Genomic DNA, 20368 nt, shown 5'->3' with positions numbered 1-20368 from the left:
GGCATTTGTTTTGTGATAAATTAACAAATTTTGCTAGCCCCTCTGCCCACAACAAGAAGTTTATATAAGTTGACAAAAGACATGATTTCTGTACACTTAATTTAATTTACCCCTTTCTGAAGAACAAGTCTGAAGTAAAATGTTAACAGCATTTCTGTTCAAGGCCAATTTCAGCTTTTCAGGGAGTCTTTTTAGTGGAATAACAGGATTTGAAAGAAAATCATGAAGAAACATCAACATTCTAGCCCTACCATGGACTACTACTAAAGCATCTGGGTAAATCTGATAGTACTTTTCTAACTTTCACACAATGATGCTAACACTCCCAAACAGTTCAAAAATGAGAATATTTGCAAATAACCTTTTTATAACTTTCTAAAACTATTTTAGAGAAACATAAAGGAACTACTAATAAAAAAAAAAAGCATCAACAAAATATCATACAAACTAAGATATTTTTCTTTCCACTGTACATATAGAAAACAGAGACTAGGGCTGTGGGTTTGGCTCAGCCCTCTTCCTTTGGGGCTAGAACTAGCTCTCCCTGTCCCATCTCTTTGTAAAGAGAGAACATGTCAACTTATTGATTTTCTCCAAGAAACTCAGAGCCCAGGCTTCTCTCACCTCAGAGTGGGCCTTCAGGTGCTATGAAAGGAAGAAATTTTTTTATCAGAAATGATTATTAGAAAATCTTTAATCTGAGCTAGTATAACACATTATGTAAGAAGTACCATTCATTAAAACTTGCTGGAGGATTTTTTTTTAAAAAAAAAGAGTACCTTAAAATCTGGCAGTAAAGTTTTTATTTTTTTATTTTTTTATTTTTTGCGGTGGGGCTACCAGATATTGAACTCAGGGGCACTCAACCACTAAGCCACATCCCTAGCCAAATTTTGTATTTTATTTAGAGACAGGGTCTCACTGAGTTGCTTAGTGCCTCCCCATTGTTGAAGCTGGCTTTGAACTCTCGATCCTCCTGTGCCGCTGGGATTGTAGGCATGCACCACAGCACCTAGCTGCCAGGAAACCTGAGCACTTCAGTGGAGCTAATGTCTGATCCTACAAGTTTTAGAATCAGAAACCTGGTTTTCAATCAATATATGGAAGGTAGCAGTACTTGGTACTGTCCCCCACTTACCAAGTTCAGGCTATTGCCTTCAGGTCAGAAAATTTCTACCACACGACTCTTTTTCTATGCACTAAAGACTGATATATCCCCAGGTTAATTCTGAAATACTTGTCTTTTAGATATGTTATCTTCACAACCAAGTTTTAAACTAGCCTCAGAGTCAATTTGTCTCTTAGAAGAGACTTAATACTTTAGCTGTTGAAACTGCACACTTTTCCATTTGAACTTTGTTAAACTAGTGTGATTGTTAGGAGGAATGAAAAACTGTATTTATTTTAAAATTTCAAGTTCTAGCATTTGACATGAGAATTCACTAACTTATCAGTCAGATCTAAACACTCTTTAAAATGCCCTGATATATAGACTGATTTTTTTGAAAAAAAGGTTTAAAAGAAAAAATTCCCTAGTAATCTTGAATAACCTCACTCTAAGCAATATTAAATTTGAATAGTTTTTGACTGATGACTTTGCCTATGTATGCTAAAAGATAACTTATAAAATGGAAAACTCCAGAAAGGTATTACACTTGACTGATCTTTAATTACCATTTCCTGAGCTTATCAATACACAGAAATACCAGCTTTCCACTTAAACTACTCTCAAAAGATATAAAGAAAAGCATGTTTCCATAAATATTATGGGATAGCCTAAAATATAAACCTGAAGCAAATCAGGCTGCAGATTGCTAGACACTAACTACTGTCCTCGTGGCACTGAACTACTAGGCAGGTCTTATTAAAAGGCAGATAATACTCTAAACATTGCATTCCAATTCTAATTACATCCATGTAAGTTATGGGTAACTTTTGATTAACTTATTTTTGGCACGGAATCACTTTTGGTGAATTAATCTACCTCTCTTTTTTAATATTTATTTTTACTTGGTGCTGAGGATCGAACCCAGTGCCTCATGCATGCTAGGCAAAAGCTCTACCACTGAGCCACAACCCCAGCCCCTCTTTTGTTCAATCTCTTATGTGCTCATGAGCCTAAGAGTTACAGGTAACTTAACATGGACCCTATTGGCAATGACACAGTTGACCTGGGATTCACTGCCACTCTGTGCTGAATTTTTTCCCAGTCACCTAGGCAATTCTTAAGTGTATAATGGGAATATAATGGAACCCTGACAAACACAACAGGTGACTGTAACAATGACTGCACTGAATGTACTGGTGAAGGGATTTATAAAAATATATAACATTTGATTTGACATCACATGAAAGAATGGCTTGGCTACATTAATTCTAAGATAAAGGATTCTAATTACATCAGTTATGTTTTGAATTTTTTGTAGTTTTGGGGTTGGAAGGGAAATAAAGAAATCACCTCATGTCATAAATGCTTCCAATTATGTACATATTATTATGAATAATGCCAACTCACCATAACCTAAAATTTTACTATAAGAAAAACTGCTTAACAAAATAAAGTTTTAGAGCCTACATATTTATTTCTAGAAGGGATTAATTAAACTTATTTTCACTAAGATTATGGCAAGAACAAAGAAGGATTTGCAACTGCTCAAACACTAAGCAGGCCTTTTGTTAAATATATTTAAATTTTTATTAATATGTGGCTATTTGCCAAGAATCAAGTAAGCATTTAAGATGCTAACAAATAGGGAAATAACCAAAAGAGGATTTAAATGATAGAAGCAAAGCACTTAGCTTGGTGCGGTTTACAAATAAAGTAATCTATTTTCCAATATTTTCAACATATCTATTCAAATAAAAATAATCTCAAAGAACAGATAAATTCAGCAATGTAGTATTTAATTCAATGACTTTAAAACACCAAGATTCTCACAGCTTCCAGTCTCCCCTTCTCCCCTATAATGCTATTAAAAACTCTTTTCTTGAAGATAATCAGATAAAAATCTTTTCTAAAATAAAAGATAATAATCTTTTCAAAATTCTAAAGTGAACACCCTCTTTCTTTAGCCCTCTCCTACATCTCTGTAGTTTACAACACTAACTACAATTTCCTTTTGTAAAATTTCTGTAATTAAAATTTCCTTTCTTCACTGGCTCCTTCCAGTTACCCTGGATTTTATCATAGCGTTCCCTCCCAACTCTCTACAAAACGATCAAAAAAAAAAAACACAGAAACAAACATACAAACAAAAAACTTCAAAATCACTTATTTCACCCATGATACAGGATAAACATCCCTAATACACAGTATCTTACAAACTGGTAAGAAAAAGCATATGACCTAGTAGAAAATTTAGACAAAGGATTTTTATAGTATTTCAAGAAGAGGAAATCCACATGGCCAGTAAACAGATAACATGTTTCAACTCTGCTTAACAGTTAAGACGATATACAATAAGATATCATTTCTCATACATCAGTTAGGTCAAAATTAAAAAGCAATATAATGTTCAGTACCTCCAAGGATGCAGGGAAATGGGTACTCTCATATTCTGCAGTGAAATTGCTAATATAATCTAATACAATTTCTTTTTAAAGTAATATGTCAGTAACTAAAAAAGACTATGTATATCCTTTGAAATAGAAAGTCGGTTTCTTTCTCTCTCTCTCTTTGGGGAGTACTGGGGATTTATCCTACTAATGTTTTACCACTGAGTTACATACTCAGGTCTTTTTATTTTTTTTTGTTTTGAAACACAGTTTCAATAAGTTGCTGAGGCTGGCTTCGAACTCTCAATCCTCCAGCCTCAGTCTCCCAAGTTGCTGGGATTATAGTCATACACCATCATACCCAATGAAAGTTTCTTTTTAAAATTCTAGCCATTAAGGGGGAAAAAAATATGTGCATATAGAAACACATACACAAACACAAACAGATATGTGCACTTAATATCTACTGCAGCACTTTGGGTTTTTTTTGGCAATGGTAAAAATTAAAAACAGTATGAGTCCATCAATAGGGAAATTATTGAAAAACAACAGTATAATTTTACTGGGGTATACTATGTATCTTCTGCAGGCATTAAATGAAGATTGAAGAGTAATATATAAAGTGTAATACCACTTTTGTTTTTATAAAAAACATAAAACCTCAATATTTTCTCTAGATGCCTGTTTACAGAGACAAATACGGAAGAATAATTAATTTTTCTTTGTTTGTTTTACTTTGGTTTCTACAACAAAGGCTTTTATAGGGGCAAGGGAATACTTCAAGAACCCTTTTGGATTTAAGAATCACTGTTCCTTGGGCTGGGGATGTGGCTCAAGCGGTAGCATGCTCGCCTGGCATCCTCAGCACCACATACAAACAAAGATGTTGTGTCCGCCCAAAACTAAAAAATAAATATTAAAAATTCTCTCTCTCTCTAAAAAAAAAAAAAGAATCACTGTTCCACCCTGTTTCCCTCAATGCCTTCAATCACTCCCTCACTGGTGATACCCAAATCCAATTCTCATCTCCACCAAATAGCATTATATAGAAAACATAAGGTTATCCCCAAACTGATACAGCCAAAGTAAGCTACTCCTCCTTCTCCATCCTGGTTAATTTTTTCCTTATCAACAACTTCTAATATCCACCGAGTCGTCATGGCCTATAAACTTAACTTCCACAGTTTCTTATACATCCCCTTATTATTTCCACTGCCAAAGTCCTAGTTGAGTTCTAACATCTGTGCAGAAATGACTAAATATTACAGGTTCAAAACTGCTCTCAGTAGAAAGGTCTATTTGCAGGACTGGCCTTTGGCTGGCATATGGGAACTTAGATTCCAGGAGACTTCCCCACCATTCACTAAGTAGTAAAGAGTGGCTACTGTGCCTGACTTGTTTAGACTGAACACCTACTTTCCTTCCAGAAGTCTGGAATTTTGGTATATGCTAAGTGGAGGTACTTAATGGCCCAATAAAAACCTGGGATTTCTAGGCTCGGATAAGCTTCCCTCATAGACATTTCATATATGTTAAAACAACTTATTGCTGGAAGAATTAAGCATGTCCTAAGTGACTCCACTGGGAGAGGAATCTTGGAAGCTTGTATCTAGTTTCTTTTTAGTCTTTGCCCCATGTGTCTTTTCCCTTGTTGATTCTGCTTTGTGTCCTATAATAAATCTCAAAAACGAGTATGACTATAAGCTGAGTATTTGGTGAATCCTGTGGGCACACCTACCCTACGGAATCACTATACATGATGGTGATCTTGGAGATTTCTGTCATGTCATCTCCACTTCTCTGCAATGATGCGATACAGCAGGGAATACATTTGTCTCCTACCTCAAACAAGTACAAAGCCAGAAACAATGGTTTCAGACATTGGACAACAGGCAGAGGAAAAAGTGACATCTGAAGGAAGAGAAACATGCATGGTAAATGCCAAAACTACCCCAGCTCTTTGTCTGGGAAGTTTCTAGGCCCCAATTCAATAAGAAAAAACACAGAATCCAATGGATTTCCTGAGATGAGAATCCAGAAGTCAAGACAGTCAGAACTCATGGGTTAGAGAACCTCAGAGAGGTCAACCTGAACAGAGCATCCTCTGGAAATCTGGAAAAAGCTGCCTTATTCTTTAGCTGAGAACTTATATGCACATTTGTGGGAGGAAACACTCAAGCCTAGTTAACTACCTCTGACGCATTCACACACTCCCAGTGAGAGCGCCAGAATGATTTCCAGATTTCACACAAAGCTCTCAGAATAGTTCACATTCCCAATAACCTCAATATAAACAGCCCATCAGGAAGAATACCCAGGATATTGCCTCACACCAGTTTAATGGGAATAATCCTAGACCAAAAAGGCTGTTCTGGTCCTGCCTAACAAAGCATAAAAGCAAGCAACAGAACTGTTTCCAAGCAACTTAACTAAGAACAAAGCTCAAAAAATTTTAAAGGGATATAAGAAAATCCAGTATCCACCAGTGTGAAATTAACAATGTTTGGCATCCAATAAAAAATACAAAACAGAAAAGTATGACCTGCAATCAATAATGAGGGAAAATTAATCAAATGAAATAGATCCAGAAAAGACTCAGGTAACAGAATTCATAGACAAGGACATCAAAACATTTATCATTAATATTATTATATTCAAGAAGAAAAAGCCTGAACATGTTAGAGTCATGAAAGACATTAAAAAATCCAAAATGAATGTCTAGAGATGAAAAAGACAGTGTCTGAGGTTGAAATGTCTTCTCTAAGTAGGCTCCACACCACACATTAGCCTACTTTCTTCAGCGTAAAGCGTAATCCAAATAGATGCCACAAAAATCTGTCACAAAATCTAAAAAAAAAAAAAAGATATTTATGTCCTATTCAGAACCTTTAATTACTCCACCTTACAATGACTTAGGTTGCCTAATTCTCAGCATACAATGAGAAGCAGCAAAATTTTAAGTGTGCGCAGGCTACTGAAGGTTAAGTATACTTCAGGTTATCAAGGTGATAGTAAAAGCACGCACAGACACACACAATTACAGGACAGACATGATACTGTTAAACAGTAGAATAAGGGAAGATACAGCAACCAAAAATATTTACTACAGGAGCAGGTAGGTGTATGGATTTTAATGCGCAGGCCACTAAAACCTCAATGACTGACCTAGGTAAACAACAAAATATACTATTCAGGTTTTGGCTTTTTGTCCATCACACTGGGTCAACTTATAATATAAGTACTTTGAGAAGTCTAAGATCTGTGAATTAAAATAAATGCCATTCAAACTGACTTAAAAGTATAAGGTTAATAAAGTTAAAAGAAATACCCATCCAGGACATAGAAGTGAAAAACTCTTTCAAGTCTTCAAGGAAAGTTGTATGAAATTTTTATTACATCTTATTTCATAATACATTATGAACTTTTTAAAAGAAATATGGCTCTGCTAGCATTTATTCACTTGATTATAATTCTATACTTTTCAAAATTTAATTTTAAAGGCATAGACCTTATCCTTTTTGTAAACATAAGACTATCACTGAAAAGAGTAGAACTGCTTTGACTAAAGAAAGAGCAGCAACACAGAATCTCAACTACTTGTTTGACCTCTTGACTACTATGGAGGTCAAAAGTCATTAACATTATAAATACAGAATGAAAGACAAAATTAGAAATTCATCCTTTCAGCAACCACCAAAGTTGACAACTGATTCAATGAGGATACACTGTCCCCAAGTAATACCCCACAGATTTCTTAGTAATTACAAAGGGGATGATGTTCCTTTATGAGGGGCAGATGTGGCGATTATCACATTAACCAAGTGCTACAACCTTGAGTGCACCCCAAAGGCCATATGTCAAAGGTACCACTGATCCCCACAGTGGTGCTTCTGGGAGGTGGTAGAATCTTTAGAAGGAGGAGCTTGGTGGGAAGTTCTGAGGTCACTGGAGGAATGCCCTTAATGGAGCATGCCCTCAAAGTGCACTATGGGATTTCAGCCCCTTCCTCTTTCCATTTTGCTTTCCGGTCATGAGGTAAGTGGTTTTGCTCTACCACACACTCCCATCATGATGTAGTGCTTTTGCCATATGCCCAAAGCAATGGGACAATCAATTATGGACTGCAACCTCCACAACCATAAGCCAAAATAAACCTTTTTCTTTTTGAGTTAATTATCTCAGATATTTTGATATAGGGATAAAAAAAACTAACACACCAAAATGATCCAACTTAGTTGATGGCATCAATGGATACCTGATATTACATTCCCTGAGGTGATACAATGAGAAGTACCCATAACCTATGCAGTCTTGATAAAAATGTTTAATCTGAGTCTCATCATGAGAAGAAAAAAATATCAAACAAAACAAATAGAAAATATGAGAGAGGGTAGCTAGCCTAGGCTCTTCAAAAATAGGTTAGTGTCATTAAAGGGGCAGGAGGGGAACAAGGGAATTATTCTGGATTTAGAGAATAAAAAGAAACTGCAACCAAATAAAATGCATGAATGTAACTGAATCCTCAGTCTAAAAGTAAAATACCTATAAAAGCAATTTTTAAAACGGGGAAAATCCGAACATGGACCATGCATATTAGATGATGATATAGAAATGCTAATATTTTAGGATACTGATATTATTGTATAGATTATACCTTATTCTTAAGGGATGTTTGCTGAGAGATCCATTAACATTGTAGTCTGGCAAAAAAGAAAATTTTTTTTTGTGTGTGTGTGGGTATGTGTGTAGAATAAGACCATCTGAGAGAAAAAGCAAGTAAATGTGGCATAAGATCAATAATTTGTGAATCTAGATAAAAGGTATGTAGGTGATTCATTTACTGTTCTTTACAAACAACAAAATTGGAAGGTGCTATAGTTTGGATAAGGTTTGTATTTAGCCCCCAAAGGTTCATGTGTTGGAAGCTTGGTCAATAGTATGGCAATATTAAGAGGTAAGGCTAATGAGAGGTCCTTATGTAACTAGGGACATGCCCTCTGAAGAGATTATAGCTCTCTCTTTAGAGCTCTTGCCAGAGCAAGTTAAATGAGGGAAGCCAATAGCAGAATTGCTGTCTTCCTGTGTGTGAAGTGCCTTCCCTCCTATACTCACTCCCATGATGACATAATCTTCCATGATGTTCACAGCCAAGAGAAGCCTCACCAAAGAGCTGAACCAAATCCAGCATTATTATGCCTTTGAATCTCCAGAACTATGAGCTAAATAAACTTTCCTTTATAAAGTTAGCCTGCTTCAGGTATCTCATTAAAATAACAGAAAATAAACCAATATGGAAGGGAAAGATCATTAACATTATTTGAATACATAGACCACACTGAATAAAAGTCACCTTGTAATTAAATAATAAACCGAATATCCATGCAAATTCGCTATAACTTCAACTTGCCTTTTCCAACTAGCATTTTCTGGAAACGGGATTTTTCACCAAAGCTCTATTCCTTGAAAAACATGATATAAGGGGCTGGGGTTATAGCTCAGCAGTAGAGCACTTGCCTCGCAATCCTCAGCACCACATAAAAAATAAATAAAAAAAGATATTGTGTCCATAAAAAAAAAAAAAAATGATATAAGAGACTGCCTAAACTCAATTCAACTACTTGAAGAATAGAGCAGATAGGTTGTTTCAGATAGTAAGATCTTTCTTCATTCAATAGATCAAAAGAACAAGAGACATAAGTACATACTCAGACAAAGAACATTTAAGTTGATCATCTTACCTCCTAAAGCCTAGAATCAGGCTACCTCTCAAAGAATTAAATGAAAAAGGCTCTGTATTTGATTCCACTGCAAAAGAAAATAATCATCAATAAATCTCAGATCAAAAAACAAAACAATAAAAATACCATGAGTTACCAACTTGTGCACGCGCATGTGTGAGAGATATTGGGGATTGATCCCAGGGATGTTCTACTATTGAAATCCCCAGCCCTTTTTATTTTTTATTTTGAGACGGATTCTTGCTAAGTTTCCAGGGCTGTCTTTGAACTTTCAATCTACTTGCCTTAGCCTCCTGAGTAGCTGGGATTACAATACTTTTACTTTCAATTGGGAAATTTTATTTAAAAAATTTTTAAGTGTTTTTATATCAAATTATTTAGATAATATGGTAACAAATATGTGCAATATAAACTATTTTTAAAGCATCTTATTTCATTTTCATAAGTATGTACAATTAATGAATTTATAACTATTCCTTTGCATAAATGGTAATTACTAATGTATAAGCATTCTCAAATCACTCTGACACACATCTGAGGCTGAATGTTACTGGATACTGTCACACTATGGAAAGAGACTGAAATGACTTTTGTCCTTTAAACAGAAAAAGGTCAAGTTCTTTTCAGAGTAATGTTGGGTTCTCTTGAACCATTCATACTTCTCATTCCATTTTCTTCCATGATTAATAACTGCACTGATACAAGAGTCATAAAAAAATAGGTCTTTACCTCTATTATGTAATTGATTTATACTGATTTTCACCTTTCTGAGCATTTATTTGCTATACTACTCCATTTGGCATTTAACAGTCAATAATTCATCTCAATGCTGACATCATAAGCCTGATTTGCTTAGAATTAGGCCCTGTACTAATTCTTCATACAACTTTTGCCATAACTAGCAAGAAATCACTATTGGCTCTCCTGAATTATTTTTCCCTGCAATTATACTATCATGTTTTAAGTAACTGATTTAATAATTTTCTATAAACGTAATGTGGCTTCTAAATAATTCAAAGTTAGTGGAATGAAAGAAGAATTCAAAGTAAAGACAAATTCTGGAGATAATAAATATTGTTTATGTGACTCTTAGTATTATCTGATTTAATTTTTTAAAAAACTCATGGGAAGAAACAGTAATTTTAAAAATTTATTTTGACTCACTTACATATAAATAAAACCATCCCAGATCAACTATTATATCCCTTGAACAAAAACTCTATGGCTATGGTTTCATAGCATTTGAAAATCTAAAAATCTTTAAAATGAGCTGTACTTAGGTACTCAAGGAATTTTAAAGTGGATACAACCACAGGCCTCTCAGTAACCTTTAATTTTGCTTGATCAAATTAATTTGCCATTCCTATATTCCTATAGATACGAAAGGGAAGATATATCCTAATCTCCCACAAACTTGATCAAGAAAATCCATCTATCCTACCTAATATCTGATATTCCTTGTGATGTAGTAACTAATAGTTCATATCATAGAGCAACCAATGAAAATTATTTATAGATCCAAAGATCTATAAATCCAAGGTGAAGGGAGGGTACTTACAAAAGTTAACTCATATATTCTTTAGCCTTCTAGTGGCTGGCATTGTTCTTTTTCAAATTTAATAAACAACCTCTTAAAAATGTTTTTTCAGACTATTCAAAATAGTATTTCATACAGTATTGTGAAGTTTTTTGCCTTAAAAAGGTGGTCAGAAACATCTCAGCAAGCTGGAAGGCTGCTGACACAGGTATCTAGTTTCATTAGCAACAAAGAAAGTCTGAAAAATCAGGAAGCTGACAATAAAGTGGAAATGATGGTATGACAAAAGGAAAAGGCAGCTCTCAAGTATGCACCTTATGAGCTAGATTCCTCCACTAATGTTTCTCTGTTTTCATCTTGTCAGCATAGAAAAATCTATATATTATATAGAGTGGAAGGCAAAATCAATATGCTCACATAGCAGCAAGTATTACACAACCTTTGACTCAAATAACTATTACTTTAACTATCTGATATAAAGAAATAGGCTTGTACTATTTGAAGATAATTGTAACGTTGGAAAATGAAAACATGACAACTGGACATGTTGCCTTTCCCTTATACTATTAACTACTGTTCATTAATAAACTTTTTATTTTATTTTATTTTAGCAGTAATGAACTATTTTAAATGACACATACACAGCTCATATATACCTAATAATCTGGTTTCTAAAAAGCTTCCACCTATACAATTTGAATATACATTAATCAAATCTAGCTCGTAGGAGCAAGAAATTACTGTTTGTGTGTTGGTTTTAAATGATGTTATTTTCCACAAGTTCTGAAATATGTCTAGTAACATCATGGATATGTTTAAAAATGAAGAAATTAAGGTAAGTTTTTTTTTAAATTAATAAAAATAAAATATGGTATGGGGAAAAAATAGTTAAAGTCAGAAAATCTTGCTTTTGACTCAAAGCACTACTACTACCTCGGGCAATTCATGTAACCTCACTGTGCCTTTCTCCATCTATCATTTGAGGCAATTTTATTAAGAAGTGATGAGCAGTAAAGCATCCTAGCAGTTTTAAATGTACAGTAAACATCTGCAGTGTTTTTGTTAAGAAAACCTAGGACATATCTTCACATAACTTAAAGATCATGATAGATGCAAATGTGAAAAATACTTTCAGAAACTGTCTCAACTGATTTTCCCAACAGCCCCCATAGAGTAGATAAGTAGTACCATCCCAATTTAAGGAAAGTAAAGCAAAGACAGGTTGACAACTTCTAGGTCACATACCAGCTGCTGAATTAAAAGTAGGACCTGAGTCTTAAGGGTTCCCAGTCTAACCTCCACTCTAATACCATCTCCAAGCTCCTTCCAACTTTAAAAATTAATTCCAAATTATTCACAAGTTCAATCACAAACTGATTTATCAGTCTGACTTTAATATAAAAGCTTTCTTGCTTGCACTGCATGAGCTACCTGCATGCCCTCAACTGTAACTAAAATTGATACCTGTCAAATTTACTGCTAATGTTGCATACTTACAAAATGATAAAATGTAGTCCAAGTTCCCATTTACAGCTTCACTTTTCAATTCAGCTTGAGAAAACGTACTACTTTCAGGTAGACATTCATTTTTCTAGGGATAAAGCATGTATCAGCAATAATATGCCTCAGTTAACAATATTTTAATACATCATTCAAATTTCCTACATTCTGAATATCGCTTTTTATCACCATATTCTGATAATATAGCTTTTAAAAATGATCTTGTAGAACAATATAGAGAACAAATGAATTTTAGCAAAAGTTCTGTAGTAGAGTTCCAACATTTTAAATTGAATGCTTAACTTAAATATCAGTTACACATAGAGTCTTCTTTCTAGGAAGACTTTATTATTGAAAACTAATATTCTCTCACTCAGGACAAAACAAAAATTCAATGCATAGAACTAAATGATATTTTGGGACATATCATGACATAAAGATTAAACATATTTAGCTGGGCATGGTGGCATACACCTGTAAACCTAGCAGCCTGGGAGGGTGAAAAAAGAGCATTCAACGCCAGCCTCAGCGATTTAGCAAGGCCCTAAACAACTTAGCAAGATACTGTCTCAAAATAAAAATTAAAAAGGGACGAGGGTGTGGTTTAGCACTCCTGGGTTCAATCCCCAGTACCAAAAGGGGGGGAAAAAAGATTAAACATTTAACTCCAAGTAGTTCTTCACTTGGTGCAATATTATTTATTTAACAATTTAAGTACAGGAACAAAATCGAGCTCAAATATACTTATGGAATCATTTTACAATAGCACAAGATCAAAAACCATCTGAATAATAAATACTAGACAATGAATAAAAATAAATTGATATATCCATACAGGAAAATAATATATAGGCATAAAAAATTTGTGAAATTACATATTGGTATGGAAAGGTATGAAATAGAAAAAAATAGTTTGCTGGATAATATGAATAATATAATCTAATTTTTGCTAAGAGATTTCTAAAGCACACTCATATGTAAAAGAATACATATGTCGACTGCATGACCAATATGATTCTACAACATGTACACTCAGAAAAATGAGAAATTATATCCCATTTGATTCAAATGTATGATATTTCAAGGTCATTGTACCGTCATGTGTAACTAATTAAAAAAAAAAAGAATACATGTATCAAGCAAAAGGAACAGTGGATGAGTTGTGTAGTTTTATCAATTAATAGCATTTTATATTTTAATCAATGAGTGTGTATTATATAGTTTTTAAAAAATGATACATATATTTGTTAATGATTAACTAATGATACAATACCATCAGCAATAGCAACACCATCAGCTCTACTAACCATTTAACAGCACTTATTTCTGAGTCAAAAATACTTCAGTAAGGAAAATTTCAGTAAGGAAGGAAAAAGAGTTAAAATGAGAATAAATATAAGCAAATTTAGGAGAAACTTCAAAATCATACCTCCCTAAAATACCAAGAAGACACAGGCACAGTGGTACATGCCTGTAAACTTGGGAGGCTAAAGTGGAAGGGCTGCTTAAGCTCAGAAGTTCTAGACCAGCCTGGGTAACATAGCAAGACCTCATCTCAAAAAAAAAAGAAAGAAAAAGAAAATGGAATCTTGGGTTATATTTCTTTCCTTCTTTCTTTTTGGTAACAGGGATCAAAATCAGGGTGCTTAACCACTGAGCCACATCCCCAGCCCCTTTTTATTTTGAGACAGAATCTCACTAAGTAACTGAGGGCCTCACTAAATTGCTAAAGCTGGCTTTGATTTGTAATCCTCCTGCTTGGGCCTCTTGAGTCACTGGGATTACAGCCATGCACTACCACGCCAGGCTTGGGTTATATGTCTACAAAGAAAGAAAACATTTAGGGAAATGTTTTAAAATTATTTTAACAGTAAAATACCTGTGGCATAGAATAAAAATACTCTGCTAAGAAATTAGGAGGAAAAGTAAAGACACTCAAGATATAAACACTAACATTTAGAGGATTGTAATTATGTAATTATTTCTAGGAAAGAAAGGAACACTGCAACATTATTAGAAAAATCAAGGCATTATGTGAATAACTGCCTAGGTAGCAGATTTTTTGAACAAAATACTTTCTATTAAGTACTTGCTGCTCTGCCATGCTGTTCCTAATTGCATAGCACTTTGTTTTCAAAGTGAAAAATGCAATCCTTGCACTGTCCAAGTCAATTTCTTCATGCGCCCCTTTATCAATGCCTTGCCTATTCTGGTGGAGATAAGAAGTACACAGCAGAAAAATAATGTTTTGAAGTCAAACAAAGATTATTACAAAAAAAAACCCACAAGACTGATAAATATATTATGGATGCATTTATGAAAATTCATATAGAAATGAAGAAACATTCAAAAACTGAAAATTATAATTGCATTTTAGGCTGGGACTGAGGAGTGAATATTATTTTATTTTAACTTTTGCTGATAATGGCATATTGTCTTAACCAAAAAACAAAAATGCTGCTTTGCCTTTCTAAGTTAAACCACTATATATACTAGCTAATATTTTTAGAAAGCTTTAAAAAATTATTCACATGACCACTTTTAGTTCCTAGCTCAATTATGTCTTCTTTTGGTGACTATCAAATATTAAGGTGGAAAGACATTCTCCTCAATTACCCAATTAAAACTACACTTGTACTCACCTGTAAAACAGCATGAACTGACTTTATACTATCAAAGGCTGGAAACACATAATTTACATATGTCTCCTGATCGGGATTTATTCCCATTTCATGCATTCCTTTAAGGACATCAATTATACCTGAAAGATAAAATACAGAAGCACAGAGATGAACCTGGAAGAAATTAACAAAATGTCAGAAAGTTCAGTTCAATTATTTTCTGAATCATAATGCAGGGAAATTACTTAGCATTTTGTTTGTCTAAAAGAGAAAGCAGAAAAGCTAGGAAACTGGGAGGTGTATGATGATAAATTTTTAAAATTCTTTTTTCATCTCACTCTATTAAGTCAGTAGCGAGTGCTAAGAAAATATCCTTAAAATTATGAGTATTAGAAAACTTAAAACCATTAAACAACATGCCTAACATTTCTAGCACCCCAACAGAATGGATCATAAAACATCATTGCTATCATGCAGGATGATGGACTCACACAATAAAACATTTGCAATGGGAAGGGCTTGGGGAGTGGAATACGGGGACCTGTCAAACACAAAACCAGTTTCAAAAAGTGTTTTTGATTAAGCATTTAAGTAAAAAGTACTCTAATTGTTACCATCCTCTGACTTCATATTTTATAATATAAAAATAAAAAATGAATAGAGAACAAATGATCTAATGAATTATTGTCTTACTATATTTAAAACCTATTCAAAGCACTGGTTATGTAGCTTAGTGGAAGAGTACGTTCATCACATGCGCAAGCCCCTGGGTTTGATGCCCAGCGCCACAAAAACAAAACAAAACAAGGACTAATTTAAAAATCTAGTAAAATATTCCTTTCCATTCCCCACTCACAAAAACATATTTTAATAACTTCTTAAAAGATCATTCCATATTTTCCAAGCTACAGTTAGCTTCAAATAGTACAAACTGATTTCTTTATATCAGATTCAATTAATTCTATAAAACTAATAACAGTTTAATAAAAAAGACATATTTATCTTTTTAAAACTTACTACTTTAGTTGCATTACTTTCATATTATTAAAACTTCTCCTAAAAGTTTTTGTTTCTGAAATACAATGTCCCCTACAGAAAAATTACATATCTAAAAAATTTTATTATATAATGTGCTCTAGTACAAATGATTATAAGTTCCCACTGAGTACAGAAAGATACAGGTAAGTTTAACTATATTATGAAACATCTTCACATTTGTTTAGATAAGATTCAGATTATAGATCAGAATATTTTAACTTTTGAAGAGTTTTATACTCACATAAAAAGTAGAAACAGCCCAATGAAACAGAATAGAGAGCCCAAATATAAGCTTACACATACACAGTCAACTAATTTTTGACAAAGACACCATGAATGCACAATGAGGAAAGAATAGTTTTAGAATAGTGGTGGAAAAATTGGATATCTACAGGCAAAAGGATGAAACTGGACCTTTACCTGATGGTATACACAAAATCAATTCAAAATGGATGAAGAAATGTTAGTAACAATTACCAAACCATCAACAATGACCAACAATCAAAGATTAAAACTGTAAAACTCTTAGAAGAAAACTCTGGTCTTGGCAATGATTTTTTTCTGGATTTGACACCAAAGCACAGGCAACAAAGGTAAAACTCAATAAGTGAGACTGCAACAAACTAAAAAATTTCAGGATGCCAAAGAAAGCAATCGACAAAATGAAAAGATAGCTACAGAATGAGAGAAAACATTTGCAAACCACTTATCTGATAATGGTATATATGTCAATATCTATAGCCATATGTATGTGTATCTCTATCTATCTATCTATGTATCTACATATTCAGGTCCTTTGCCCATTTTTCAACTGGGTTGTCTCTTTTTTTGCCATTTAGTAATATGAGATATATACATAGACATATATATTTACTACTATATATAGAGAGATACTACTATACATATATATGTATACTATAAGTAGATCTCATACTACTGAATGGCAAAACCCAGACAACCCAATTAAAAAACGGGCAAAGGACCTGAATATAGATTTTTTTCGAAAGAAAGCATAAAATGGCCAGCAGGTTTATGAAAAAATGTTCAACATCACTGAATATCAGGAAAATACAAATCTAAACTATAATATCACCTCACACCTATGAGAATGACTATTACCAGGCTGGGGTACAGCTCAGTGACAAAATGCCTAGCGTGTGCGAAGCCCTAGGTTTCATTCCCTACACTGAAAAATCAAAACCAAATAAAAAAACCCAGAATGACTATTATTAAAAAGGTAAAAGATAACAAACGCTAGTAAGGATGTGCAGGAAAGGGAACCTTAGTACCCTGATGGTAGGGATATAAGCTGATTTGGACATTATGGAAATCAGAAATGGATGTTCCCCCAAAGCTCAATAATAGAAGTACCACATGTCCCAGCAATCCCGCTTCTACATAAATTTACAAAGGAAATAAAAACAGTATCTTGAAGAGATGTCTGCATGTCATGTTCACTGCAGCAATATTCACAGTAGCCAAGATGTGGGAACAATATTCTGTTGACAAATGAATGGATAAAGTACAAATAAGTACACAACCAAAGGAACTCCATATCATATACAACCATGTAATGGGATCCTAACTGGAACAAGTTACACTTTATTCTACTTATATATAGTATATCAAAATATATATCTAGAAAGAACAAGTAAAAAAGAAAGAAAGAAAATGTGGTGTAATAGTCTGACATAGTGGCACACTAACATACTACCAGCCACTTGAAGGATAAAGCAGGAAGATCCTGAATTTGAGGACAACCTGGACAATTTAATAAGACCCTGTCTCAAAATAAAAATTTTAAAGACTTTGGGATGTAGGTCAGTGGTAAGAGCACTTGCCTAACATGCACAAAGCCCTGGGTTCAATCTCCAGTATTGCAAAAAAGGAAAACTAAAATGTAATATACAAGGGACAGTAGGGTAGGACATTATGCAGCCTTAAAAAAATAAAGAAATCCCATCATTGGCAACAACATGGATAAACATGTTTATTTAGATAATCTGTGTTGCTAGCATTTTCGACTTACATAAATTTCTAACCGAAACTAAAAAAGGCTTAAGATAGCCTTGGAATCATACTGAAAGCCCAGCTAAGATCACTCCCTCAGGCACCCTTCACTAACCATAGTCAGATGAAAAGAAAGAAGCACTTTTTAAAAAGAAAGGAAAAGAGATAGTGGGGTTGGGTAGTGCATGCCTGTAATCATAGCAACTTGCAAGGCTGGGGCAGGAGGATCCCAAGTTCAAGGCTAGCCTCAGCAACTTGAGGCTATAACAAATAAAAACGGCTAAGGGGCTGGGGTTGTGGCTCAGTAGTAGAACACTCACCTAGCACTTGCAAAGCCCTGGGTTCAATCCTCAGCACACATAAAAATAAATAAAATAAAGGTATTGTGTCTAACTAAAAAAAAAAAATTTTTTTTAAATGACTAGGGATGTAGCTCAGTAGCAAAGTACCCCAGTTCAATCCACAGTACAAAAATAATGTAATAAAAGAGGATTGAGCTGAGCTGACATATCTATACAAATAATGTAATTCCCTCCTTAAAACAAAGAAAGATAAAAATAATCTAACATTAAGTCAGAGGATTTCTCAGAGGCTGAGGCAGAAGGATTATGAATTCAAACCCAGCCTTAGCAACTTAGCAAGGCCCTAAGCAATTCAGCGAGACCCTGTCACTAACAAAATATAAAAAGGGGTGGGGATGTGGCTCAGTGGTTAAGCACCCCTACATTCAATCCCTGGTACCAATAAATAAATAAATAAACAAGAGGATTCCAAACCTAAGGTTAAATTACTAAGTTCCTAGGAACTTAGTAATTTAACCTAAGATAAATAATCTAATAAAATTACTACAATGTACCATGAGTAAAGTTTCCATTCAAGAAGTCTAATAAGTGGGCTGGGGATGTGGCTCAAGCGGTAGCACGCTCGCCTGGCATGCGTGCGGCCCGGGTTCGATCCTCAGCACCACATACAAAGATGTTGTGTCTGCCGAGAACTAAAATAAATAAATAAATAAATATTTAAAAAAAAAAAAAAAAAAAAAAAGAAGTCTAATAAGAATTAAAATAGTTGAACCATTCTGGGAAAGAAAGGGTTCACTTGAACAACTTCTAGTGACTATAACTGCCTGCTTCGTGGGATTTTTACCTCTTCCCAATGCACTCACTTTATTAGGAGGTAAAGTCTTACTTTTTTGAAAAGTAAGTTACCTGTATTCTGACACTTCACTCAACTGGCTTTAGGTTTTCTGATCACCCCTTCCTTATATATTTTTCCCTCTCCATGTTCTTATTTTTATGTTTTCCAACTATCCCAAAGGCTGTACATCCCTATTCATTCTGGGCATTTCCTCTCATCTAGTCAAGATGCTGAAAATGTTATCACTCTAAGTGGTGACTTTTCCATTTATGCCACAATGAAAAATACTAGTAAGATGAGCCATGAGGAAGTCATTTTAAGAATCTTTCTTATGGCACACTCCTGCAATCCCAGTTACTGAGGAGGCTGAGGCAGTAAGATCACAAATTCAAGTTTAAGGCCACATTTAACTTAGCAAGACCCTGTCTTAAAATAAAAACCCCCAGTAAAACACACACACACACACACACACACAAAGAATCTTATGGTGACTGCTACATTCGCAACCAGAATATTTGATCAGAAATTTGATCATCCTACTATTGAAAATGCATTCTTTGATTTCTTGAAGGGTTTTTATTTATTCATTATAAAATACTCCCACATATTCTCCAACATTAAAGCCATTATCTTCTTCTTTTATTTCTATGAGTACATATGTATATGACTTTCACTGGACAAAGATCAAGTTCCTTACATCAATAAGAATGTTACTTTCTTCTACAGAAACCATATCGAATACATATTGCCATTTCCCTGTTAAATGAAAGAAATGAAAGAAAACTATATAAAAGTATAGAATAGAATGATCTTCCAGGACTTCCTACAAAGAAGAAAAAAATGGAACTGTAAAACAATTGACAACTCTTACATTCTTAATTCATTATCTATCAATGAAGCATAAGCATCAGTATATTTCCACATAAAATTTTTATTGAGTAAAATATTCCACCTCTTTTTAAAATGTCCTTAATAAGGGCTGAGGGTACATCTCAGTGGTAGAGTGCTTGCCTAACATGCACAAGGCCCTGGGTTCAATACATAACATCACACACACACAAAAAGTCCTTAATGTAAAAATTAGTACCCAATTTCTAAAAGATGACTAAGAATTTTTATAAAAGAAATACATTATAATATTTACAAATGTCTAAAACGGAGGCATTATTGTATAAAACGAATACTTGAATAAGACAGAAATCCTCCATTCTAATCCCAATATTATTGACAGCTAGATGGAAAACCTAAGGTCAGTCACTGAATCCCCTCTGTGGCTCTCAGTTCCTTCCTTA

The 20368-nt window shown here is 34.0% G+C and overlaps 1 protein-coding gene across 1 annotated transcript in view; it reads right to left on the bottom strand.

Moving 5' to 3' along the window:
- Positions 1-20368, bottom strand: part of Lrpprc (leucine rich pentatricopeptide repeat containing) — a 107284-nt gene that overhangs the window by 64349 nt on the left and 22567 nt on the right. Inside the window, exons 12-14 of the mRNA XM_046425040.2 lie at positions 14913-15031; positions 12268-12361; positions 9234-9300 (exon numbers count right to left, since the gene is read on the bottom strand). Coding sequence (XP_046280996.1) covers positions 9234-9300; positions 12268-12361; positions 14913-15031 — 280 coding nt within the window. The remainder of the gene's footprint in view (positions 1-9233; positions 9301-12267; positions 12362-14912; positions 15032-20368) is intronic.

This window comes from Marmota monax, unplaced genomic scaffold (genome assembly GCF_021218885.2).
Source record: "Marmota monax isolate L192 unplaced genomic scaffold, Marmota_monax_Labrador192_F-V1.1 WCK01_AAM20220418_F8-fsc00015, whole genome shotgun sequence".
Lineage (NCBI taxonomy): Eukaryota > Metazoa > Chordata > Mammalia > Rodentia > Sciuridae > Marmota > Marmota monax.
This window is presented reverse-complemented; position numbering and strand designations above follow the sequence as displayed.